This window comes from Dunckerocampus dactyliophorus, chromosome 10 (assembly GCF_027744805.1).
Source record: "Dunckerocampus dactyliophorus isolate RoL2022-P2 chromosome 10, RoL_Ddac_1.1, whole genome shotgun sequence".
Lineage (NCBI taxonomy): Eukaryota > Metazoa > Chordata > Actinopteri > Syngnathiformes > Syngnathidae > Dunckerocampus > Dunckerocampus dactyliophorus.
The window spans coordinates 30,531,026-30,558,609 of record NC_072828.1 but is presented as its reverse complement, the minus strand read 5'-3'; the positions used below and the strand labels follow the sequence as shown (position 1 = coordinate 30,558,609).

General features: G+C 41.1%; 1 protein-coding gene across 20 annotated transcripts in view; it reads right to left on the bottom strand.

Moving 5' to 3' along the window:
* The window catches only part of adgrl2a (adhesion G protein-coupled receptor L2a), a 154,992-nt gene that overhangs the window by 77,647 nt on the left and 49,761 nt on the right, over positions 1 to 27,584 (bottom strand). For all 20 annotated transcript variants that reach the window (XM_054790269.1, XM_054790270.1, XM_054790276.1 and 17 more), the window contains exon 3: positions 14,774 to 14,987. In XM_054790269.1, coding sequence (XP_054646244.1) covers positions 14,774 to 14,987 — 214 coding nt within the window. The remainder of the gene's footprint in view (positions 1 to 14,773; positions 14,988 to 27,584) is intronic.

Below are 27,584 nucleotides of genomic sequence, written 5' to 3'. Positions count from 1 at the left end.
ATTAAATACATGTACGATATCATATAACTCTATCTTTTCATCGTCTGAGGCTATGTACTAATTAATGATGTACATATTGAATAAAAGAAAAGGCAGCGGTATCAATTGTTGCAGATTTTTCTTAAGTTAAAAAAAAGAAACAACTATAGCGTAATTTATGGTGTAAAAGCCGCACCCGCTAAATTTTGAGGAAAATCCTAATTTGTTCATATATAAGCCGCACCGGTGTATAAGCCGCACGTGTCCACGTCATAAAATGACATATTGTGGCGCACACGAGTCCGTGAGGAGCCTCCCTCTGGTTCTGGGCTCCTTTGTCTCCCTCTGGTGGACAGAGGGGGCTGAATGAATCATTGCAGCGCCCCGGCAGCCGTATCCAATCAAATGCTTCCCTGGGACAAAATGCATGTTGGGAAGCCGTTCAAATAGTTGTTGTTTTTTTTTTATTCTAAACTCGTATTGGTACTTGCATTATATATTTCTTAGCTACCTTTTGAGTGTTAAGTTGCTGTGTGATGATTTTTGTGTTCTTTCTATTATGGCACCGTGAGTCAGACGTTATATTGAGTTATGACGTCCTGCACTTTCCGATGGGTCGGCAAGCTCGTCCTGAGTTCACTTGTAACTCGTGATTGGCTCCTGCCAAAGAAACAGCTGCCGTTTCCTCACTGACTCGTGAGCGGCACAGTGTTTCAGTGACTGGTAGTAGTTCTGATGCAAAGGAGAGGTCACGAGATGAGAACATGGTCATAAATCAGCCGCACCGCTGTATAAGTCGTGGGGTTCAAAGTTTAAGAAAAAAGTAGCGACTTGTACACCGGAAATTACGGTAAATGACTGCCTATTTTCAGGGGAAAAAAATGAAAAGATATTTTTAATTAATGAATTAATACATCTATGGTGCGTTGAAGGACCGCCAAACAAAGTGCGACGTTGTGACGTTGGATGAAAAACATGAACAGTGAAGCATGAAGACATAAACGTGTGAAGACCGTGGTACATGTATGCTGTACATCTTCTCTTCGTATTAGCACCTACAGTATCTATGAAAGGTTGCCCACTGAGGGTGAATGAGATGTGCTTTCTGCGTAACAAAACGGCCCATTTTCCAGAAAAAAATAGAAGTAAAAAATATATTTTTAATATCATAAATTGATGCAACTGTGGTGCATTCACAACACAATTCGGAACAATGTGAACAATCTCAGCGCTTGATGAGAAAAACATTATCAGCGATGCATAAAAATGTAAACATGTAAAAATTGTGTGATTTTTTTAAGAGTGGTACATTTAGTCCAGAGATGATTACAGACTTATGGTGAATGAGATGTGTTTTCTGAGGAAAAAACACCCATTTTCGAGAAAAAACCCATAAGAAAACATTAAAAAATGGATATTTTTTAAATAATTAATTATTGCATCTATGATGTGTTCAAGGTCTGCCGAACAATATGAAAAATCTCAGTGCTTGATGAAACTGCATCATCAGTGAAGCATAAGGACATATTGTACTTGGATTATCAGATATTTAGAAAAGAATACCAAGTTGGGGTGAATGACTTGTTTTCTGCGGAAAAAGCGGCCTATTTTTGAGGAGGGGGGGAAATAAATAAATAAAACCATCTTTTTAAAAAGGAATTATTAATGCAACTACGGCGCGTTCAAGGGCTGCCGGCATCTCAACACTTGATGAAACACATTATGAGTGAGGCCTGAAGACACAAACTGGAACATGTCTGCTGTACATGTGACGCGTGTCATCACATGATTACAAATCATTGCCCGCTTACGGTGGATGAGATGTGTTGTCTGTGGAATAACAACGGACTATTTTTGAGAGAAATCAAACCCAAACAACTTTTAACAAAAAAAATAAGTAAATAATGCAACTGTGGTGCGTTCAAAGACCGGCGAACATTGTGAAAAACCTCACTGCTTGTCGGAAAACATTATCAGTGAAGCATAAAGACGTAAAAAGGTAGAAATCGTGGGTCTTTCTCACAGTGGTACGTGTGTGCTGTACTCTTCACCTGTGTTATCACGTATTTACAAGTTATCACCCACTTAGGGTGGAAGAGATGTGCTTTCTGTGGAAAAAAATACATTTAATTAAAGCACATGTTTTGGAATGAAAGAATTAAGGCTACTCTGGGGCGTTCAAAGACTGCCGAACAAAGTGAAAAATCTCAGCGTTTGACGAAAAAAGAGCAATCAGTAAAGCGTAAAAATGTCAATGTAAAAATGTTGGGCTCTTTTAAAATAAAATATTAACAGTGAAACATGAGGACATGAACATGTGAAAACAGCGGTACAAAAATATTTTGTGACCAAAAATATGGGAATTTGCAGCGCCGTGAATGGTGAGTGTGTGGGGATCCACAGGACTTCGTATCATGCATCGAGTGGCGCATTCCAATAAATGTTCTGAAAAAGCTCCAGAATGAATTTCCAAATTTTGAACAACTGTCAAAAAGTTGAGTATTGCTGCAAAAACTTCAAATAACCAAACAAACAACTTTTGTTGCGCTCTAACTGGCACGCGCCCGAATGCGCTCGCTTGCAATGTCCAGTTACTGAACAGGACCTAAAACCGCAAAGTGAACGACGTAACGAGCCCCATCACGAGTCTGCTCGCGTCCACATCCGCGAAGACTGAAAATCTTCCATCACACCAACAACAAGAAAAAAGCCTCTTGCATGGCGTGCAAACCTTTATCTGGTGGGCGCTGCCAAGTACGAGTGTGATGAGGTGCCAACAAGGTGTAAGTGATGCCTCTCCTGATAGCGCAGATCCACATGCAATTTAACCTTTTTCACCGCCGTCATAAAGCATGTCGGAGGAATAATTGGACAGAGACGTAATGGCCTAAATCTAACTACAATTATAAAGGAAGGAAGTCCGTGTGTGTGCAGGAGGGGGGAGGGTCAGTGGTTTGGAAGAGTGGGCCTTGTGTTTTGGCTCAAAGTAGCGCCGTTACACTTTCAATTAAGTCCTCAGCGGCCTTTGGCATTGTGGCTGGGGCTGGAGGCGGGGTACTGACAATGGCATTACATCGCCAGTCAGCCTTTGTGGCCTGCACCTCATTACCTTAAGTGAGAAAATGCTTCAAACTGTCATTAGAGCACTTAAAAGCCTGGCTTGACACGATATCCCCAACACTGACGTGTATCCGCCTTGCATAAGGGGCATTTTCAGCCCAAAGTACACTTGAAAATTGAGGAATGTCTGGAAGCAAAGAGGAAAACAAGTCCAGACTGAAGAAGAAGAAGAGGAAGAACTGTCTGGAGAATGAAAACTCATTTTAAGGGGGAAATGTTTGATATTGCAAACAGAAATGAACGACATCAGGGGTGTCCAAACTTTCCCCACTGAGAGCCACATCGTGGAAAATGAAAGGATGCAAGGGCCCATTGGATATTTTGTAAGAACTTACATACTGTATACGTATTTCAAGAAAAAAAACAGGAAAATATCAGTTCCCAACTAAAAAGGGAGAAAACCAGCTTTTGTGAAAAGATATGTTTCAAGCATAACCTTCACTTTCACACAAATATTTTTTTTTTGCTTTTGTTTTAAATCAAAATAACAATTTATTTACAAATACACCATGTACTATGTATAATTTTCACATTTGGATGTGTGTGCGTGTGCATGCACACGCAAAAATTTCCCTACGATGTGTAACCTTCTGCACGCTACACTCGTCCTCACTCTCTCACTTCCTCCTTCCTGTCACGTGTGATTTTTATGTCTACATGATCCCCGTCGAGCTCTTATCAAATGCACTTCTGTCACCTTGTGGCCGTTTTTATGGCTTAAAATTGCTCTGAAAGTGAAATGCATCAGTGGAGAGTTGTGTCATCACCTCTTTTTGCCTCTGGCGCAAAAGAAGATAAAAGACGTATGCATACGTTGTTGGGATCGGGCGTTCGGGTCTTTGGCATTGAATAAGTTCATATTTTGACTTTATTCTTGTAAAATCACAGCTGTTTTTTGTGTCTGTTTTTATATTTTCCAACTATTTCAACCTTCTAAATTGTCTTCTCATTGTATTCAAACTGTATTTCTCAACTGTGTGAGACTGTGTGGAAAAGCCTGTTAGTATCGACTCGCTGTATTTTTTTATTATTTTTTTTTCAACTGTTAAAAATGTTCAAAATATTTAAACTCATCTGTCATTAATAGATTTTATTCTTGTAATATTATGACTTTATTTCCATAATATTATAACTTTCCCTCCAGTATAATTTTCCAAAAATTCCAACTTTATTTTATTCATGTTTGTTCCTCATAATATTGTGACTTTAAAAAGTAAGATATTTTTCAAAATATACTAAAATGACCTTATTTTCCCTCGTAATATTCTGACTTCATTCTCATTAAAAAAATGTTCTCATTTGAATACAACTTTTTTCTCTAAATTTTAATTTACATACATTTTTACATTTATTTTTAAAATTACAGGTTTTTTTTTATTTCTCAACTATTTCAAATTTCTTCTTGTACATTTTCTTCTCATAATATTAAGACTTTATTATAATGACTTTATTCCCATAATATTAGAACTTTGTTGTTGTTGTTTTTTTTTTTTTTTTTTTTTTTTTTTTCCAGTTTTCTTGTTCAATTATATTTTTACAATGTGCCTCGGGCCAATAAAAAAAAGTGTGGACACCCCTGCCCTAATGGGTGGAGCTTGACACTTTTATTGCATGTCTTATTACATTATTTTCCTCCAAAATTGTATTTTTGTTTCTATTTAATGTCATGATTGCACTCCACTCAACAGCTGAACTCAAAGATCAGAGGCCAAATGCAGTAAAACTGCGCACGGTGGAGTGGCCTTTTATTGTGGACAGCCTAATAATCACGCTGTCTGATCAGCATATTGATATGGCACACCTGCGAATTGGATGGATTATGTTATGACCATCCTCCAAAAGCCCTAAGAGGCCATTTGGAAGTCACCAAGTCAGCGCAGATGAAAAACAATCGCGGTGCAACCACAGGAGAGAAGGGGGGGCTTAACAGAAATGGCGCCGTCTACTTCCCGGTGCTCCCAGTTTGAATTTCAATCAAATTAGCATCTCTTAAACTCAAAGTGACCTGTCTAGCTCCATTTCATCTGAAATGCTGATGAGGTCCGATGCGCAATTATCAAAGCAGACGGGCCTCTCAAGAGTCTGCCTGTTGATCGGAGACAATAAAATCATTTCCAGGGCCGGCACTAAAAAAACACAAATCATGCCATGCAGCACACACACTGCACACTATTGGGTGGCCCAATAACGTTGCAGGAAATAGCCTGTTAGGAAATAACCATTAGCATCCTGCTTTCAACTTAAGCCTGACCCGATATCCGGGGAAGACCGTCTAGGAAGGTGTAATTACTGTCATGTGCTTGTGTTTATATGTATTTACCTCTGCAACATGGCGAATAGCGTCTGACTCACATCCGCTCTTCACGATTAATGACACATTTCATTTATTGACAGGCACATTTTAGGGGGAAATCGTAAAAAAAAAAAAAAAAAAAAAAACATTGTTAGAAGCAGAGAATCAGCATTGTTGTTTTTAACATTATTTGAAATAATACACTGGATCATATTAGGTCAAAAAACCACAACGTCATAAAAGCTCCATTATACTGGTGGGGAATCATTTTATACACATTTGCTCACCCAATGGTTGTTGGTTCGATCCTCAACCCTCGTGTAATCGTTCGACATATTATTCATGCCAACAATCCTTCTCCAGGTTTACATTCCAACATTTCCAATTCTTCCCGGGTTTTTTTTTTTTTTGTTTGCCCTCTAACTTTTAGGTTGCTGGTTTGATCCCCAGTCGATGGATAGATTTGTCTGTTGCACAAAAAAGGGAAAACACACTGAAACGTAACACTTTGATGCTCGCTGAAACCCGGCCTTGAAGAAATCCCACACGACACCGTACTGAAAGTTATTGTGTGCTATCTTAAACGACAATAAATGTGGCTAATTCATTGCTGTTAAAGGGGGCAAGGCACGGCAAAACTGATAGCGTTTGACTGTTGACGCGGCCTCAACGCTTTATTTGCATTAAGCTAAGACGAATGCCGCACCCACCGACTTCAATCTCCTCAACATGTCTCCTTAATGAATAATATTGAGCCCATGAGTGATCTTTTATTGGTATTAGCAGACGTTTGCCCGCTGAGAATAACAAGACGAGTGCTAAAATGCTTGGAGTTGAGGCCATCATCATCAATAAAGTGTTGAGCGAGGAGCAGTTTCATGGCTCATGAACTTGTGCACGCCCCTCTGCAACAGCCGGGCTGCATGTGGATCTTTATGAAATGTTTATCCGCCGCGCTTTAAATAAAACCCTCGCCGTGCGTACGCCGGAGAGGAACAAGGCGCTGCGCTGTCAAGCGGCAACAACGGAGCTCCTCAGAGAGCCGTGCGTGCACCGCGGTCACCGATATAAATAGCGCGAGCGCTATCATTTAAGCGCCACCACTGCCTTACATTGATTGACAAGAGTGGTAGCTCGGTTTTTGTGCGGCCCACTTTTGGTATGATTTGGTTTTCGATGGAAATTTTCACCCAAATGTTTCCCCAGTTGCGCGTAACAAATTAGTGTGTTTACCCACGTATCATTCCGCAGAATCGAGCGCCCAAACAAAGCATCCCACGTATTGGTGACTCAGTCTCTGTGATTTTTTTTTTTGAGTACGGCTGCAAAATAACTCTCGTAGCAAAGTACGAAGGTACGTCGCCCCTCCCTTCCTCAAAGTAAAAGTGATAGTAAATTTTCATTTAAGCATTTTGCATTATTTACTGCATGCAAAACTGGAATTATTCTCTATTAAATGTGTTTTTTGTTCATATATTTGGGATTATTTGGATGTACATTATTTCTTACGGGAAAAATTGATTCGGTTTTCGTACAATTCGATTTTGGTCGGACCTGGTGGTCAGGATTACTCACAAAAACCGAGGTACCGATACCGTATAGATGGTTACAATAATCACGTCCCGCTTTGAATTGCACGGCTTCACTCTATCAAAAATATATTCATTACTAAATACTTGCTGTTTCGTGGTTGAATGCGGCCTATCATTGCTAAAAAAATATGGACTCTTGTGTATTTCTGCCAAAATTAAGCATAAATCAAGAATAAAAATGGCTAAATGAAGTACAATACAAATATAAAGCATTCAGAAGTATTCAAAGACGTTGTTATGATATGTAGTATTCTACACCGGTCACTAGGTGTCAGTAATGTGACACTGATGAGACAGTAGCCACCGCAGGACGTACTTTACAGAACAGGAAGTAAGTAAAAATATGAACAAAAAGAAACTCTCCCTAATGTGTGAGTGTTTTATTTGTGTCTTATATGTCTAATTCTGTCTTATTACTACTATATTGGATAATACAAGTGTAAAGGTGACTATAGGGGTGTTATATCATGTCTCGGGCGCTCCTGTTATGTTAAAACTCTTATTTAGAAGGTCGTAAACAGGTTTTCTATGCTCCAAGCACAAAAATATTTGCGTGGTTAGCATGTTGGCCACACACTCAAGCGATCTGGAAGATCTGGCTTTGAATCTTCGTTGGACATCTCTGTGTGAAGTTTGCATGTTCTCCCCGTGGGTCCGTGGGTTTTCACCGGGTACTCTGGTTTCCTCCCACATTCCAAAAACATGCATGTTAGGTTAACTGGAGGCTCCAAATCGTCCATGGGTATGAATGCGAGGGGGATTGGTTGTTTGTCTATATGTGCCCTGTGATTGGCTGGCAACCAGTCCAGGGTGTACCCTCTCGCCCAAAAGTCAGCTGGGATAGGCTCCAGCATACCTCCTCGACCCTTGTGAGGATTAAGCGGCATAGAAAATAAACGAATGAGTCTGGAAACAACCGTGATAAACCAGCGATTACTGTATACCTTTTTGTTCCGTCCAGTATAAACAATACCCAGCATTCAGGCTATGAATGTTAATACAACAAATGTTTCATTATTGAACGGCAATGTTCCTTTTCATGATTATTATTTACGATTTTCACGTCAGTCCAGGCTGTAAGCGTCTTACACTCGCACTGATGACTTTCACCTCATCTATTAGAGAGCTATCAGCATTGATCATTTTTGTGAACGATACACGGCTTGGAAAAGCGATGATGTGCCTGCATGGCACGACTCGGCCGTGTTAGAGCGCAGAGATCAATGCCCTCGCTATCGAATGCTTGCAATGAAGCTCGTGAGTCAAAAACAAATCAATCAATGGAAGCCACTTATCGGTATTGTGTATCCTCATGCGCTTCAATCGGGATGTGTATTAATGTCAAGCGACTGAGGGTGTAAACCGCCAAACACCTGAACCAGAGATGCCGTTCGACTAAAATTAAACCAAAAATGCTCTGTGAGATGAGCCCTGATGGGCTGACCTTCTAACGTGTGGCAAAAGCGTATTAAAGAATGAGTCGCGCCGGTGAGGGAACTTTTCAATTCACACATCTATAAAAAGCTGCATCGCGATTCGCCAAAGATAGCTTCGCATTTCTTGTGGGAACTTTTCCAGCCCCAATTTGTGTTCTTCATCGTCTGATTAGAGGTGATTAGATTCCCCCCTGCTTTGTCTGGGACTATTGGAAATGCTGGGTGGGGGAAAAGGTCATCTTGATACAAAGGAACCATTAGGAGGCCATGAAGAGCTGCTTTTTTTTTTTTGCCTCTTCCGGAAGTTACTACAGAATGTTCACACTTCAACACTTAAAAAAAACCACACACAAAAAGAAGAGGATGAGTGCAATTGCTCTGATGACGCAGTTAAAGTTAGTGGGAATGCTATCGATCACCTTTTGAAGAGGTGTGAGCTCATTAATTACACGACACCTTCTATTCTGCATTACTGCAATTTCTCTGATTCTGTGGACCATTTCCAGTCCTACCTGGAGTCGTTCTGATGACTTATTTAGTGCATGGTTGCCGCTGAATACTTGTGAGAAAGAGGTCGCATTAATTACATGACACTTTCTATTCAGCCGTGTTACTACAATTTGTCTGACTTTGTGGACTATTTCCAGTCGTATCTGGAGTGGCTCTGATGGTACATTTTTCTAAAAAGATCGCCGCTGTCATGAATACTTGCAAGAGGGGAGCTCACATTAATTACGGACACGACACCTGCTATTTTGCTATATAAAAACACAATTTCTATGACATGGTGGATTACTTCCAAGCTTATCTGGAGATTATTTTGTGCAAGGTTTTTCCTGTCCTTAATGACTTGAAAAAGTGATTGCATTATTCACATTCCGCAGCATTCCTGCAATTTATCTGACTTTATAGACTATTTCCAATCTTGTTTGGAGCCGTTCTGATGATTCATTTTGTACGAGTCTTATTTGGAGTAGTTGTGATTATTTATTTTGCCATTTTCATTAATCACTTGCGAGACGGGTGACCACACTGATTACACGACACCATCTATTCTGCTGTATGACTGCGGTTTCTCTGACTTTGTGGACCATTTCCAGTCCTATCAGGAGTTGTTCTGATTATTTATTTTGTACAAGGTTGCCACTGTCATTAATTGCGTGAGCAATCATATTAAATACCTGACACGTTCTATTCTGCTGTACGTCTACAATTTCTATGACTTTGTGGACTATTTCCAGTCATCGTTGGAGTCATTCCGATGGTATGCAGTATTTTGTGCAAAGCTGAAACTGTCACAACTTACTTGCAAGATGGGTGATCGCATTAATTACAGGACTCATTCTATTCTGCTGCATTCTTGTAATGTATCTGCCTTGTGGACTATTTCCAGTCTTATTTGGAGTAGTTATGATTATTTATTTTGCCCAAGGTTGCCACTGTAATTAATTACTTGCGAGACGGGTGATGATAATGGTAATGGTTGGATTTATTTAAACAATACATCACATATTACAATTCACAGGTCCGCATGCCCAAAAAGGGTTGGAAGAAGCAAAGCTTATTTAAAAACTACCCTTCATCCGTTTTACATCAATTGCAATACATTTGTTCACTTCCTGCATTCCATATGCACTCTCTTCTGGTTGAATACATGGGGAAATGATAAGGTCACGTAATCACGTGGAAAAATAGTAATCACACTGATCACATTGATTAACTGACACCTTCTATTCTGCTGCATTACTGCAATTTCTCTGACTATGTAAACTATTTCCAATCATATCTAGAGTCGTTCAGATCATCTTACACAAGGTTGCCACTGTCATTGACTACTTGCGAGGAGGCTGATAGCAGACACCTTCTGTCATGTTGTATTCCTGCAATTTCTATGACTTTGTGGACCATTTCCAGTCCTATTTTCATTTTTTTCTGCTTCTTCATTTGCCATAAAGTGGTCAGACAGCTCCTTGTCTCATTCCAGTTCGACTGTTGGCAAATGAGACTGACCAGGCAGAGATTTGGAGAAGAGCGCTCATAATTTCTCTTATAATCTATTTTATCTATTATCATCCTTATTGGCTTTACCATAATCGTACCTGTTCCTGGAAAGCAATACTTTGATGGTAATTATTAACATATTATCACCAAAATCATCAACACATAAATACACAATATTTGTGTTCAGAATGTTCAACTTTGTAATCAAAATCCCATAATTATACTACTGCTGTTTATGTTTCTGTGATATTATGTGTGTTCAAATATTCACGATATGAAACGATCCTCCCATGCAGCTTCACATCTGCTGGGGACGGTGTCGAGATGATCTGCCACCTGAGTCCACTAATTGCTTGCAGGTGAATGAACGTTCTAATTGAGCCACAGCAGTCCAAAGGCTATTTTCATTTTATCAGTGAGCGCATGGATGGAATACGCCCAAATGACAGGAGTGCCAACGGGATCTATCAAACATGGCGGAGCCTCGTTCCAATTCCCCTCGCTTCCTGACCACACCTGGCTGGGATATGCGGGCGTGATCACGGACGCCACGGTCAAATGATTAGGTTTTTATTTGACAGGTCACTTTACAAGACTAAAAATTCACCTTCTTTTTTAGTTTGGAAGTCAAATCGATGTGTGTGAATGCGGTGGCTTGCCAAGCTCTCCTTGGATTGTTATTTATTTATTTTCTGTATTGACAAGGGATAGTTTTGGCTTTGCTCACACCAACACTGCTTTTAGATATTCAATATGGCAGTCAGTTAAAGAAAAAAGGCAAACAGCAGCATGAATCACACATGTTCAGTAGTGGAATCTAATACTTTGCATACGCTTCAGGAATTTGTGAAATAGTAAAAACTGTGCCTTGTGAGAAAACCTGAGTTTTCTATTCAAATGCTAAATATTTGTGTTATGCTTCTTCTTCTACTTCTAGGTTTGATCTACTCGAGAGACACGGGATGTTTTGTGACTACGTTTAAAATAGCATCACTGTACTCGGGTTCAATTATGCGGCAAAATATAACCCATGAGATTGCAGGCGGGCCGAGACCCATTTCTCACGCGGTCTTGGACTGCCTATTTGGGTCGGCAGACGGCATTCACACTCCCTTATAGGCTCTTTCTGCATAACCCCCCCCCCCCCCCCAAAAAAAAGAGCACTGATTCTCAACTGGTGGGATTCGTTTTCAGTACCTGCGTGAAGTTGTCCCCCTAACCCAAGCAAAATTCTGGTCAAACTGTTGTTTTGTGGCCGTTAAGATGGTCATTTGTGCTCTTTTCATTCGCAAGTTATTACAGACTATTTGATAGATTCATGAAATGAAATGAAAATAGTCCCAGTTTGTGCTACGTTTGTGCTCTTTTGTGCAATGTGCTGTCGTACTTTTTGAGTTAGCAAAGTTGAAGGTGACTTCCATTGACCTATAAAATAACCTGTAATAGCTCACAAACAAAGAGCACGAACAACCATATTACAGCACAAACGGTAGGTGGCGACAGTGCTCTGTTAGTGCTGTTTGAAATTCGTCATAGAAGACCAACACGTGTTAGTAGTCCACTGCCATTAAGATGTTGAATGTGTCAGTCGTGTCTGTTGTTGAGCCTCAGAAAGTGTATATGGAATTATCAACGTAAATTAGCATCAACCTCGTCATTATTTTGAAATGCATTTTATTTTATGTTGAAAAGCCAACAAGAAATCATTGTATATCTTATGCAAGTTATAATTGGCATAATTTATTCATGTGTGTCAGTTCTACAGTGCTTCAAAGGAAAGGCTCTGAGATGAGGACCTGCTATCTGTCTGCCAACACATTTTGTGCACACTGTGTTATCTTGCACTACCTCAAATTCAAACTGCACTGTCTTTTTAATACTGTAAATATGAGAGAAATCTGAGTCGGACAATTTCGGCAAGTTGATGGTGTGTCCCGTGTGTCCCAACCAGTTGAGAGCCACTGTCTTACAAGACAAATGTGGTCACTTCCATGCTGAAAAGTAGTTGAACTCTCGGGATGTGTTTACGACCTGAACTCGATTGCTCCTGGCTGAGCATATCTCAGCAACGCTGTTCCGCATTTGTTCTCAGACGGTTCCTGTTGGGCAGGATTTGTGCTTCAGTGGACTATTTCTTTTGTCCGAGCGACGAGGTGGAGCCCTGCGTAAGGCGCACAGCCACAAGCAGCGAGCGGGCAGGCGGCAGCCTTTCAAGACAGGCAATGTGAGTCAGCTATCTGACTTCATCAAACAGGGCTTGACAATAAGCCCCCTGCATACAAGGGCTCTGCTGTTTTATTTCATTGTTTCTTCTTCTTCATTTCCCAAGGCGGCTTGCCAAAGTTGCTGACGCTCTTCTACCATCCAATATCTCTCGGTGGCATTCATATGTCATTCTATGCTGCGCACTTTGGCTCGGACGACATCCCGGTGTGACAACTGCTCTCATGTTTAAGGACTCGTATTTACAGTGGTGGCAGAGGAAGTCTACAGGAGCATATGGACACGCCACATGTTCAATTCCACACTAGACCATGCTTGGTATTTGCACTATATGGGAAAAAAAGTATTAGGACACCTGGACATAACACCTAAAGGAAGTGAAAATGGAAGAAAACATGGAGCGCAGCCTTGCAGATTTCACTCTCTCGGAATCTCAAGATCTTTCAGTGATTCTCTTGGACCTAAGAGAGGAACCTGGACCTGGACCTTCACTTGTGACACAATCCACGTTTAAGCCCCAAATATGCCTCACGCACCTTTTAAACACATTTAAAGTACAAAATGTGTAGATACGCATCACTAATCAATGACAATGTAAGCTGATCCACCAACAGATGGAAACAAAGTCACGGCGCAGCCTTTAACTTGGCCATCAGGCTGGCAGGCTACAGAAGCTGCACCTGCAGAATCCACACTGCTTCCCTGTTGTAATTCCAGTAAGGATTTACTATCACATATTACGTTAGTGCTAACATAACCGAAGCATCACACAACCATGGTGCGTTCAAGAGCGCCCTAAGACTTGTGGGCTTTTCTTAGCAGTGGTAGATGTATGCATGTGTGCATTTTACCTGTATTATCACATATTTATTAAGTTATTATGTCAACTTATGGTGAATGACATGTTATTTCTGCAAATTTGCTGGATTGCGAATCTGTGGGGATCCACTGTAGTGGGGTTTTTGCATCATGAGCTCAGTAGAAAATCTATAAAACAATCCCTTGCCACTTCGCACTTTGAATTGAGCTAAAACTCAACTCTGAACCCCCAACATTACTTCCTGTCCGCCCCCAACTCACCTAGCTTAGCACCAGAACACATTTATAGCAACACACACAACCCCAGGTCTTATTTATTTTTGATATGTCTTATTTTCTTGTATTATGTCTACTATATTGGGTAATAGGATGGTAAAGGGGACCATAGGGGTGTTATTTCATGTCTAGAGGGCTCTAATAATGTTAAAAACCATATTTGGAAGGTCGTAAACAGGTTTCCTATGCTCTAACTAAAAAAAATATTCAGTTAATAAGGAATCCTTCTTATCACACTCGGGTCTAGAACCAATTAACCACAATAAACGAGGGATTACTGTAGGCCAAAATAATAATAATAATAATGGATTAGATTTCATATAGCGCTTCAAAGTGAAGTGAACCTATTATTCATTCACTCCTCAGTCCCACGCTGGTGGTGGTAAACTACATCTGTAGCCAAAACAAGGTGGGTGAAGTGTCTTGCCCAGGGGCACGACAACAGTGACTGGGTAGAGGGAGGGAGGATCAAACCGCCACTGCCACCCAGAAGTTGCTGTATCCTGGCTGTGTTGCTTATTTTTGCTTTTTTCATGCATGCAGCTGCACACACACAGAATACAGAATACAGAATGAGAAATAAATGTGCTGACAAGGCAACTGATAGCTAACAGTGATGGAGGAGTTTACGTTGCACACTGAATGTATCACCCATTGCAGGCGTTGATACAGATGAATGCAGATTGTTAGCATTACCTTAAACAGTAAATGTAGAATATTACTTTCTTAGCAGGTTATTGATGCTGACGGGATCCCACTGCCTTCTCCCATCCCCCTCCTCCCACTCCACAGCTATATTGAGTGTGTCTATTTTCGATGGAGCCAATCAATTGGGCTGCGACCGCGTTGATTTTCCTCTAAAGGCAAGAAAAGCAGAGGGATTTGGAAAAAAAAAAGTAAGCCAAAAAGGGGCAACTTTCCAAAAAACCACCAGTTGACAGCAATCCAGAGGTGGTTACTCGGGGCAACCAGGCAAAGGATAATTCAATATATCTACTAGGACATCCAGTACAGACTCCATGGTGTTACTTTACCTTTGTGCCATGATCTTGTAGGCTTCTGGAAGGTAACAGTTGATGTTTTCCATCTGGAAAGGGTCGGCGTCGCAGATCTTGTCATCTGTCCGCCCGTAGTTGGCGCTTTCGATCGTTATGACATCACTTCCTGGGCAGCGCAGATCGATGGGGTAACCCTCACAAGACAGCTCTCTCCGTACTAAGCCAAATGGCAGGGCGGCCCGACTGAACCCTGAGGGTGTGGAAAGAGAAATCAATCAATGTGGAGCCCGGCTGGCAGTGTAACATGGAAGACAGGAGCGATGGCAGCGTCTTTATAGTCTTTCGTGGTCTGCTCACGTCAGTTCAACAGCATTAGGTACACTTGGTGTAATTCACCAGCTTTGACAAAAACAACCAGCTTCAAAGCTGCGTTGCCTCAAACTAAGACGGACGTGTTTCTAATATTTTGTTTACCTTACTTAGCAACAATATTAGTATTGTTATATCAGTTTGTAATTGTATATATATTACACTATACTATATACACACCATATAGACTATAAGTTGCACTTTTTTCATAGTTTGGCCAGTCTTGCGACTGAACAGTCATGTCTTCAATGAAGGTGAAACTAACCTTAAATGTTCATTTTTCCCTTTCATCCATCATTTAGAATTGTTTTCTGCATGTAAAACTATAATTGTAAAACTATAAAAATGGGTTTTGTTTTGCCATGTTTGACAGTCAGCAACCGACGACATCAAAGACGGGCGACATAGTTCTGGTTGCCATTTTGTTAGCAAGCTAAGGATGCTAATAAGGACACGAACACTCACGCAGTGCATTAATACCACAACCAGACGTGTGCCATATTGTACGCTAACTGCAAAATGTGCGCAAACCGAGGGTAAAAGTTGGCGTCAATTTTCGCCGTTAATCGAAAAACACGCTAACCGGGGCAGATGCTAACCAAGCTTCCACTGCATACATGAAGATTTTCAGATTTTTTGGATTATTATTAGCAGAGCCAATGTGACAAAAACATTGTTAAATCAAGACCAATCAATCCCAGCTCTTTAAAAAAAGAAAAGAAAAAAACACTTTGCCCTTCGTTTTTGGTATTGTAACTTTGAATTGAAGTAATCCTTATCTGTTGGTTTGGTTGTAGGCTAAAAAAAAAAAAGAAAAAAAAGGTCACGTCAGTTGGAGGTTCTTCCAATACTCCAAATGAGCGAACGCACATAAACAAAACTAACACAATCTGACAACTGCCCAGCAAAATATGGATCTGCATTTATTTATTTTTTGTGAACACAGTCAGCGTGAGTCCTCCATTCATGTCCTGTGTTGCATCATAATACAGGAGCTCAGAAAACACATTTTCTTTTAAAAAATAATACAAAGAAATCAGCTGTGCGTGGATGCAATTAAACGACCGGCTGAGTGACGCCACAAAGAGCTCAACAGAAAGTGAACGTATAGAAACGCACTCGCCCTTCCTGCTGCGCCTGGCCAAGTGTTGCAGCAGAGTGGCGTATATCCTAACCAGACTGCCAGCTGCTCCTCTGTTCTCAACCACAAGCAGCAGTGAATAATAATAATATCCAATTTTTTAGCATCTGTTGCCTTTTTTGTCCCATAAATGCCAGAGTGTGTAACCTGCAGCTTGGCTGTTAGCTACATCGCGGCGCCGCAGCCTCTCTAATGAGCTTTCGTGGCTGGTTACATGCACTTGTTCCACTGTATTGCATTGGCACCTGGACAAATGAGACCGATCCAGACATGCATTTGTTTGGAAAGCATTTTTTTTCTAGGTTCAATCTGTTTATGTGGCAGCAGTTGCCTTAACTACTGACTCCATCCCGGCTGAAACCGCTCGGAATAGCTGAGTTTATTTTACCTTATTGGATACTTCATCAATTAAGTGAAAATGCAATTATCTCTGTCTGATTAAATGCTACGCTACATTGAGAGGGGATTAAGGTTGCTGGATTGTGGCCCTCACTCGAAAATGCTACCGTGGTATTTCACAAAGGAAGATAAATGTCAGTTTGTATTGCCTGATCCTCCATTTGTGCACCAATCAGGTGAAAGCTCTTCCTCTAAAGGTGCTCAGTGGAGAGATCAGGGTAAACAAAGGATATATTTGTATGAAGGGGGCAGCTGCCAGGGCCTTGCTAACCTCTCTAAGACTTCATTTGTTTAGGGGCATCCAATCAAGAAAGGATCTCTACCCCCCCCCCACCCCACCCCTTACACACCCCCAGCCCCCAACTCTCTCTATAAGCACGCTTGCTTTGCAAAGCAAGCAACGCTTTTCCACCATAACACTTGTTTCATGTTTGTGACCCTTTTCTCGCTAGCGTCAAAAACAAAAGGCTTAGGTTGCTGAACAATTTATCATCTGTGTTGGCTCGTGACAAAAATCTCATGCGAGCGGCGGGGAGGGAGAAAGTAGAAAACACGGCGTGTTAGGAACAGGACTTGACAGCCAGTCTGGAGTTGATGTCGGTGCGGTCGAGAACGACCGATGTACAACATCAGTCACTGTCACGTTACATACGCAAACCGTAACCCGTACTGTGGACTCGTGTCTGCCGCTACCAGAGTCAAGACACTCAAAAAGATTTGTTTCAAATTCAAGGACAGCTTTAGGAGAATACACTTAGGCGCAAGGGTAACCCCGACTTGATATCACAGTTTAGTCTAAGTGCGCCCAGCAAAGAGCAAGCAATACCCAACACTGAGCTTGCAGTGAAATAACGAGGGGCATCACTCGACAGAACATGAAGACAATCACAGCACAAGCACCAAAATGACAGCACAACCTGTAACAGGTAAGTAAACACACACAGGACGATATCCACTACTATAATAACAGCTATGGGCAACTCAAGAGACCCACGGTGTTTTATTTTTAGACTTTTGTTTTATGTTCATCAACACTTGCCCTAGCATAGCTCGTGTTCTTGACAGCTTCAGGTGGTATTTGTTTGTTGGTAGGGTAGCCACTTGTTGAAACGTGATTCTGGAGTGAATACAGTCAATCCTTGGTTTCCGTAGGCCCCAGTTCCTGTATGATTCGTTTTTCATCAAAAGATTTTTCTAAAATTGTGCCTCGTCTTTCGTACAAAATTGCCCATAACAAACTTTCCAGTTTGTCCCGTACTGCATCAACAATAAGTTCAGATCCTGCGTCATTTATAATTATTTCACATTGTTTTCTGCATGTAAAACAATAATTATTCTCCATAAAATGCATTTTTGTTCATATTTTTGTGTGCCTGGATCATTGAATTTATAAGATTTCCTATGGGAAGAAAAATCCTCGGCTTTCGTATGTTTCGGTTTGCATCTGACCTTTTGGAATGAATTACAATTAATCAGTTCCAGACCGGACCGTGATAAGTGAATTTAAGCAAAGTACAATTCCTTTTTTTTTAAATTAAATATTTTTGTAGAATTTAAACCTTTTATATGACCTTCTAAATAACATTTCTGACATTATTAGAGCCCTCTGAACATGAAATAGCACCCCTATAGTTACTTGTATACTGGTATTACTCAATATAGTAGATATCATGAAATAAAATAAGACATATTAGACATAAATAAGACATAATATGGACTCACTCATGTTAGCATTGGAAGAGTGTTCATTTTTTACTTCCTGTCCTGTAAAGTACAATTTTCCCACCGACGTAACATTGCTGACTCTGAGTGACCAGTGTAGGATACTACATATCATCATATCTTTTAAAACATCTTTGGGCGGCATGGCTCAGGTCGTCTCCCAACCTGAAGATCCTCCCGTGAGCATGTCTAAGTATCCTTGGGCAAAATACGGGACCCCCAGTTGCTCCTGATGCTGTGTCATCAGTAGGTAAATGTGCTACCAGTGGCAAAAGCACTATACAAGTGAAAGACCATTGACCATCTTCTGAGCGCCTATGTATTTTATTTCATTTAGCCATTTTTATGCTTGAAAATGCTTAGTTTAGTAAAAAAAAATCAAAAAAATAAAAAATCGCTTACATTGTTACTATTGCTACACTATTATTAGACCACTTATTACTTATTACACTATTATTGTTACATTGTTACACTATTAATATGGCATATTCCGCCACGTAGCCCGACTCTGGCTCCAGCGGCCCCCAGGTACGTTGAGATTGAGACGCCTGCTCTAAAAGCTTTGCTTCAAATTTCAAAAAGGTTTAGGAGAATATGCATATACGGGTGATGCAGCATGTTATTTTCTAGCCTGAATTCAGCTCCTCTCTGTGGTCCCGCAGTGCAAGTGATTTGGGTTCTTGTGGCCATGTGCAAGGACTTTTGAGTTTGATCGTCAACTCGACGGCCAAACCCACCCATGCTCAGCTTGGAGCGATCGCTGTTAAAATACTTAAATTACTCAAGAGAGCCTTTGAAATCGCTTTCTGGTTTTATGATTCCAAACGGATGCATAGTCATTCTTCTTAAGTAAGAAAACAGACTGCAGGCCGTAAGAGTGACACGTGTGAACGCTATGTCTGATGTATTCCGGTAATATGAAGTACCGTAGTTCCGACCACGCAGGCTCTGTAATAATGCTTGATTATTGGGTTAAAATCCAGACGTTGTCTATAATGTGATGTCCCCTAAATGCACTAAATTCCTCAGCTGTCTCAGTACATTATTGTCCAAAAAAGCCTCTCTCTATTGATTAGGCCCAAGGCTGGACTAGTTTTTCAGCCTGGTGTCGGGTTGTATTTTTTTGGTATATGCTACATGTGGGACAAATGAAAAGTCAACAGATCAGTAAGTCCGCAGGCTAGAGATTGTTTTTTTTAAGCACAACTATAATGGAAGTCAGAGGAGACCTCCACCAAGGATGCTCAATCCTATTTCAGATACTGTAAATCCTATATACATTCATGCTTGTCATTAATATTAATGTTCATTTCAGAAATAAAGCAAAATGTCTTTTGTTGAGGTAATGAATATGACTTCTTAGATAGAGATCGACATAAAAAAAAGACCTGGATCACGCTGGGGCCTCGACAGTGGAATGCGCCTAATGCCTTGCAGGTTTACTCGCTATATATGCCGTCACTTGTTGTCAAAGTTATATAGTGTTTTATTTTTCCCTTTTACAAGTGGTACTAACTTTTCGCCCCCTCCGCATACGTCATTCAGCTTAAGTACAGTGGTTTCAGTTTTCGTTCTGTTCCAAAACCAAAGCGAGATGATACGCAAGTTACGTGCAATGTTTGGTTGAACAATAACCGATACGGTATACAATATTTTTTCAAAAAAGGGTTAGGGTTAGACGAATGCTACCAAGACTGACAGGTCGGGGCTGAATAAGGTGCATTAAGACATGCCATAAAAAATAACAAAGGCATTTTAACAGGGTTAGAGAGTGACATAGATTTTTGCAGTTTGTTGAAAACTGAGGTGCTACTCTATTACTTCATTAATTATTGTTTTGATGTTTTAATTTCAACAGTAGTCGGCACCCTAGTAAGCTAGGTACTTATTACGGAGCAGAAGCGCAGAGCGGAGGTTATGTTTTTTTGTCTGTTTGTGTCCAAAATAACTTAAAAAGTTCTGAATGGATATGGATGAAAATGTTCAGGAATTGTCGGAAATGGGATATGGAAGAACTGATTACATTTTGGGGGTGATCCGGATCACCGTCTGGATCCAGGTATTTTTTAAAGGATTCTTTAACATTACGAGATAAGATCGTGTTCGCCATTTGTGCATATAACTCCGCAAACAAAAGTGTGAGCACTTGGACAAAAAATGCAGGACTACTTTCCAACAAGTTCTACAAAATATCAAAGACTGATCCAAAAAATATAGGATTACTATTTTGGTATGAATCATAATATGGGGGAACTATGACCCTTAGCGCAGGTCTGCACTCTCAGAGTGCTTTTCTAGTTTAGGTAGGTATTTTGACGATTGTACATGGTACTTGCACTGTGTTCGACTTTACAGGTGTACTATTCCAGCAGCATTACTATGCCTAGAGCTGAAACAATTCATTGATGAATCGATGATTAATTGATTATTCGATTAATCGGCAACTATTTTGGTATTTGATAGAACGCTTTTTCCTTTAAAAATGTAAAAAACCCTTGATTTCAGCCTCTCAGCCTTTGTTCCTGATATGTTGCGGACCAAAAAACTGGTCCATTTGGGGCCTAACCGATTTCTCGATTAATCAAAACAACAAGCTTTAGATTAATGAGCTTAGAAAATATTTGTTAGTTGCAGCCCTGATTACGTTACTACTGAAAAGTACATTCATGGTCCTAACCTGCAGATTAACTGAGCCCCACCTTTCCGTGTGTGATCAGCATGTAGTATTTGGTATTGTGTAATGGCCTTTGGCTTTATGCAGCTGTAATTCACGTCTCTGTTTTCACATGCAAAAGATATGAAGACAGCGCAGCACCATCAGTCTCGGACTGGCGTATCCATGAATCGCAATTACAAGAGGATAATTTGATCACTCAGTGTGATCTCACATAAACCAAACCCGGTGCTTACTGTCTCATTTAACTAAATAATTTCATTATGCAAATGAGCCATAAAAGTAAGAGTTATTTTGTGCTTGGAATCATAAACATAATTATTCAGGTCAATGATATGAAAATGATTCAGTCTCCATATGGTGACAGTAATGCAAGGCAGGGATATCAATATAGTTGATGTTCAAATATTGGCTCTGACAATGTTTTTCTTCTCAGCATCCAGACGGATCAGAACAGTTCATTTTGTTTTGATTGTGACTTGTCATGCTGCGTTTGTGTCTGCTTCTGTTTTTTTGGTAAGAAGCTGCAAAGACAACCAAATAGTGTCAGAAAAGAACATGAAATTGTGTTTGCTGTGCCTCTTCTACATTATATCCAATACCGGTTCCAAATTGGTACTTTTGAAACAGCTCTGATGCTTTTTTTTTTTTTTAAAAAAAAGGAAAACATACTCATTTTGACCAAAAACAATTTTGTTTTCTTTTGATTGAATTTTGTGACATGCAAGTTGAACAAAATAGAATATTCTGAAATGTCTGTAGTTCTTTGCTAACTAACACCGTTTCGCCACAAGTATATCCTTTAAAAAAATATATATATATTGGTCACGGCTGCAAAATAACCCAAAATGGAGTCAAAGAAAGTTGCAAGTGCCAGCATTTTGACAAAGAAGGTGAGAAACACTATTGGATTCAAGAAATAATTCGAAGCAAAACAGGGTAAAAAGTAAAAGTGACATGGCAACAGTGATGTTAAATGTTAATGTATCCATTCCCTTCATCATTTATATGCATTTTGAATTATTTCCTGCATGTAAAATATTGGTGACAATATCTACTTAGATTTTTGGCCTGGTTACTATCGTTCACGTCGGCACCGGTGAGCGTTTCAGTAAGCATCCCTACTGCTAAGTAAACATCTTTTACACCACCAAACAAAAATGTTGATGAAAGACTGATGCCCATCAGTCAAACAAAAACCATGGCTGCATGTGTTAAAACTGCAAAAACCTAATGCATGATCAGTAGAATATCACGAGGGAAGCACAGTCCTGTGACCATGGCAACATGGTGCAGCATCACAGAAAGACCGAGAGAGATAACTGGCCAGATCCTTATCATGTTCTTGTCGACATGCCTTCTAATCAGGTATTCTGGTCAATCCGTCCATCCGAGCACTTGAAAAGCATTCGAGCCTCCTCTCCATCAGAGACAGGTGACAAATTAAAGTAAAAGCCAACACCACTTGGCTCAGTATGACGTCAGCTTCCGCAAATCTGCACCAAAAATGAAACAGCCCATTTTGCATAATGATTCAGTAATAAAGGTGTACGTTACTATCAGGATAAGTAAAAATCTGATATTTGAGCCTTGGAAGGGGTCTTCTTTAAGTGCTATTGTAGTCTACAATGTGACAACTCAAGTGGGCATCTGATTATTGTACATATTGTTATACCATGCTGGTAATTGACTTCGATTGGTGCAAAGGACCTCAATTTCCATGGGTTATAGCACTTTATTACACCAATGAGGAACCTCTATTTAAAGCTTCCCTGGCTGGCATTTATTACTGTGTGTCACCTTTGCAATGACACCAGGCCAATACGGAATCTGCAGCTTAAGAACTGCACGGTATCCCCACATGTAAGACGAAGCCATTATGCACAGTCTCTTTGGTGCAATACTATAATAATGATTTTATTTTGCAGATGAGCCAAATCAATTGGAAAGTGACCATCTGGTCGGATACGAGTGTCACTGAAGCAGGGGTAATGAGCAAAGGACCTCCCTATTTCATGGGAATAGGGAGTCATTAGGATCTTCATCAGCCATGTAGAAATCTTAAACCATGTACTCCCACAGAATGAGTCATTATTGGACATACCAAGGACATTCAGAACATACTAAACCAAAAGCCAACAACCTCTGAACAATTAATGTCCAAATGATGTTGTGGTTTGTGCTGATGTCTGTTGTTCTGCGTAGTCTAATGATTGCAGTCTCATAAGAATAACACAAGTCACACCGCACAATGTCAAATGGTTAGCTCATTAATTTAGTGAATGTCGTGCGATACATTGAATCATGGTTATTGTCAGTGTACTGTAAGTCAGTGTACTGTACGTCCACCTCAGGTTGTCGCCATGGCGCCGGTTAAGCTCCGGTCACACCGCCCGAACTTTGCTGTAGCGTTCCTGGAGCGGTGAAAAAAATTCATCACCGCTCGTAACCGTGCACAAAATGGGAAAAAAATAGAAAACACGAGCGTTGTCCTAGCGGTGCACCGCACCGCTCACTCTACGGTTGGTCCCATTCGCAGTCCCACAGTGCCCTCTATTGGTCAACGTGTAACAGTATAATTATATGTATATACGCAAACACAACACTTCTTCTCTCTCTTCTCCTTCTGTCAACAGCTTGTTGCAATCTGAGGAGGTTCTGATTCTGCTGCTGGACTAGTGCACCAATCATAACAAGTTTCTCAGCAAACTTGCAAATTCAGCAAATTCGATATAACTGAGGTCTGCACTCAACGGCTGTTCCAAATGGGCTCCTGGTCCATTTATCCCTGTATTTATAGCCAAATTCTGGTCCCCCTCCGACACCTCCATGCCAACGCCAAACCAAAGTTCATCACCGCAATGGATCGCTGCTTCATCACTGCTTCAACGCCTGACACCGTTCCAGCAATCCCGTGTCCGCTCATAAAGCGCTTACAGCCGCTCCGCCAAAGTTTGTGCAACATTTAATCACCGCCCGGGCAAAGCTGGCGAAGCAGCAGTGGTCCGGCGTTCAAGATTTCTGCGTTGGCCTAGCGGACCCAAGCATCCACGAACTTGTGTCTAGCGGCGCCAAACTTTGACTGGGCGTTGTTGGAGCGGTGATGAACTTTGCCGTTGCGGAAAATTGCCCGCTTCTCACCGCTGGCAATATTTTGTGCAGCTCAAAACCTTCGGAGCGGTAGGAGGGACCATCGGCGGTGGCCGAGCGTATACGGCGTTGCCTTAACGGGGGCCAACTTCTGTTAAACGGTGGTGCGCGGTTACGAGCGGTGATGATTTTTTTTCACCGCTCCAGGGACGCTACAGCAAAGTTCGGGCGGTGTGACCGGGCCTTTACAACAAATGTAAGGCTTTCCATAGTGGTGTTTGTGTGCTGGAAAGAAAGGAAGAAGAAAGTGTGGTCACATTCATGGCTGGGGTAAAAGAGCTCAAAGTTGGCGTGTATATACACAGCACAGTCAGCTATCAGCATGACGAGCAGTAAACTCAGTGTAACGTCCAACATGGACATGTTCCATCATCTTTGTTTTTGGCACTGATAATTGGTGATTGAATGATCCCTCTAAATGTTTGACATTGGTTGATATCTGTTGTATCGGATCGCAAGAGAGTTATAACTTTCATTTTTGTTCCTGTCTCACTGTGAGATGTACGACCACCATTTCTCAGCTATGATGGGCGATATTTCCCCGCACATCGTTCAAAGAACCCATCGCATACAAATATCCGCATACCCGGCTAAACGGACTCTTTACCCAATACTGTTTTGAACTGAAACTGAATATAAGCATGTGTTTACAGAGGTGACGTGTTCAAAAGCACCTCGATGTCAGGGCAAGAAGGTACGGGGCCCGGTGGGGACGTAGCTGGGCGTGATCTGCCGCCTGTATATACTCTGTCGCTATTAGGCAGACTGATCCCCGCTTGAAATACACACAATGTGGGAAAATGGAGACATTACATCGCAGGAAGGGCTTTTCGCCAGCTTGGACAGGCACATGCGCGCACACAACGTGGAAAAAAAACAGCGTTCCATAAGGGCAGATTGTCCCATGTGAGGCAGACCCAATGGTCCACAGTTTTTCCTTTTTATCGTGTACCGTAGTGTACGATAAAGTAGTGCACCATTTATAAAAGGATAACCTCACACTGCTGTAGCGTTGAACTTGTCTATATGTCAAATTGTAAATCCATGGGCCGAAAAATGTCTATTGGATAAGACCAGACCCCAGGCAATTGGGTCTTGATAAAGCACCACTGCCAACTGCAGGCCTGGCAGGCATATGACAAAGATTTTTTTTCAAAAACAAAAAGTACTCCCCTTTTTACTCATATACATAGGTATTCTCAGTAGCACAAATAACTATAAGTAACTATTCAGCTTCTGGTCGAGGCTTTCTTGCACCCACTGAAGGTTTTCTTATTAAAATGACCCTTTGTAACTTGAGTAACCCATGCTTCCAGAGAGAGTCCAGGGGCTCAGGCTGATCAAAAGGCCTATTCACCCACTTACCCTCACCATCACTATGACCAGAGCACAAAGGTCCCCAGCTTATTTTGATGTGAAACCAGATAATTTTTCAGTCGAGAGTCCACAAGAAGTGTGACACGGACGCTCCTGATGCTTGTCGTCAACTGTTAGCGTAACCCTTTGATTTCCCTTCCAGTGAGAGCTGAGCAGCTGCTTTTAAATGAGCAAGCGTCTCCCCTTGACCGGCTATTATTTGGCAATCTTGAGCAACCAAGGTCTCTTGCTGAGGTAGGATTTGGGGTGAAAGAACGCACAGCATTATTGTGGAGCTACAGGAAGCACAGCTTGAGTCCTCCAAGTTCTGCCACCCCGAGCCTTTCTCTGTGCTACAAGTAAAGGAAGTCTATGAGGGAAATGAGACCTTAAAGCTAAGATTCTTCCCACAGAGCTGATTCCATAATCCATAGATATCCTTTACAAAAACAGAAGTCAGTTCCACCCAGGGGTGAAGAAACCAAATATTTCATATAACGAGCAAACAGCGGGGTATGAGGTGGACTACTGACTCTGTGCCCCTATTGTGGAAAATGAATTGCAACTTTGGTATGAAACATTTTCTCTTCACTTTCCTTTTGGAAGTTTTTTTATGTGATTGCGGTGAGACAAGCATTAGTGTTTATTTTTTTCCCCTTCCTTAATCGTGTTAGTAGCAGTGCAATTGCTCAACAGATTCGAAAGAACAAAACGTGCGGCTGATTTGAGATATTTGAGCTAACCGCTTCTCTTACGAAGAACACATTGGTTCAGAAATACTGGACTTTTTTCTTCAAAAAGAAGCGAGACTTTACTAGACATTAAGGCAATGATGTCATCACATCAAAGCAATCAATACTGCTGCTTCACAGGAAATTGGAACAAAAATCAGTGTTGGTAACGGTTGGACTTGGCAAAAAAACGCAATTAAAATGTGCAAGATCATATGTGATTGTAGGCTATATCTATCTGTATTTATATATACTGTATATAGACTACTAAAACAACATGTCATATCTTGTTCCGCATGGAAATCAATTTACCTTGAGGTCGGACAGCTCAAGTCCCAAGTGGAATATTTATTTCGACAAAGCGGTCTGAAATGCAGCCTAAGCATCAGATTGTTTGAATCCTATGCCCCATACGACTCACACAGGGGGCATATTTGCATTGTATCTGAGGCTAAAACCGGTGGTTTAGTCCTCAATTCATATTGCATCTAACATGTAGTCTTGGCAACATTTCCATAGCCTCTGAGGGTAAATGCTACCATGTTTGCCCAATGAGTCACTCTGTAGTTCTACCTTTAGCATCTGCATAAAACAATGTTCAAAATATCAACAATAAGGCAAACTAAAGAAAATAAACGGTGGCCATTGTTGTTCCTCCATGCAGCCTGCAGCAAAGGTATTCACACACCCAAACCAACATTTGGGTTCGAAGGAAAGCTGGCACAATGTGAGAATATCACACCAGACGCCAACACTGTTTGCAGAACAACAGCTTGCTGTCAGAAAAGCACTAAGTGTTGTGGATTTGTGCCAGCAAAGTCTCTCAAAAGAAATGAGCTCTTCTTAGTGACATCGTAGACTGTAACTCTAAACCTCATTTGAAATCAGAACACTACGTTCCCGGAGCTTACACCTACTTGTGGTCCCAAGAATCTTTTAAAAGTAGAATGGGAGGCTCCTCTCTCACGGAACCATCTTCCCCATTCAGTCCGGGGGGCAGACACCCTTCCCTCCCTAGCCGTTCAAACCCTTTATACTGTTTTCTCACTCAGTCTGCCATCTGTACCTCAATCCAACCGATCGAGACAGACGGCCGCCCCGCAGAGCCTGGGTTGTGTTCAAGGTTTCTCCCCTAGAGGGCGTTTTTCCTTGCCTGCATGCTTGCTCATGTGGGTTTCAGTTGGTTTTCTTTAATGTATGAGGAGTGTGGTTCTAGCCCTGTGAGATAACGTCTGTGGTGGTTTAGCACTACATAAATAAAACTGAATTGAAATGTTACTTGAATTTCATCAAGGAATATGTGTT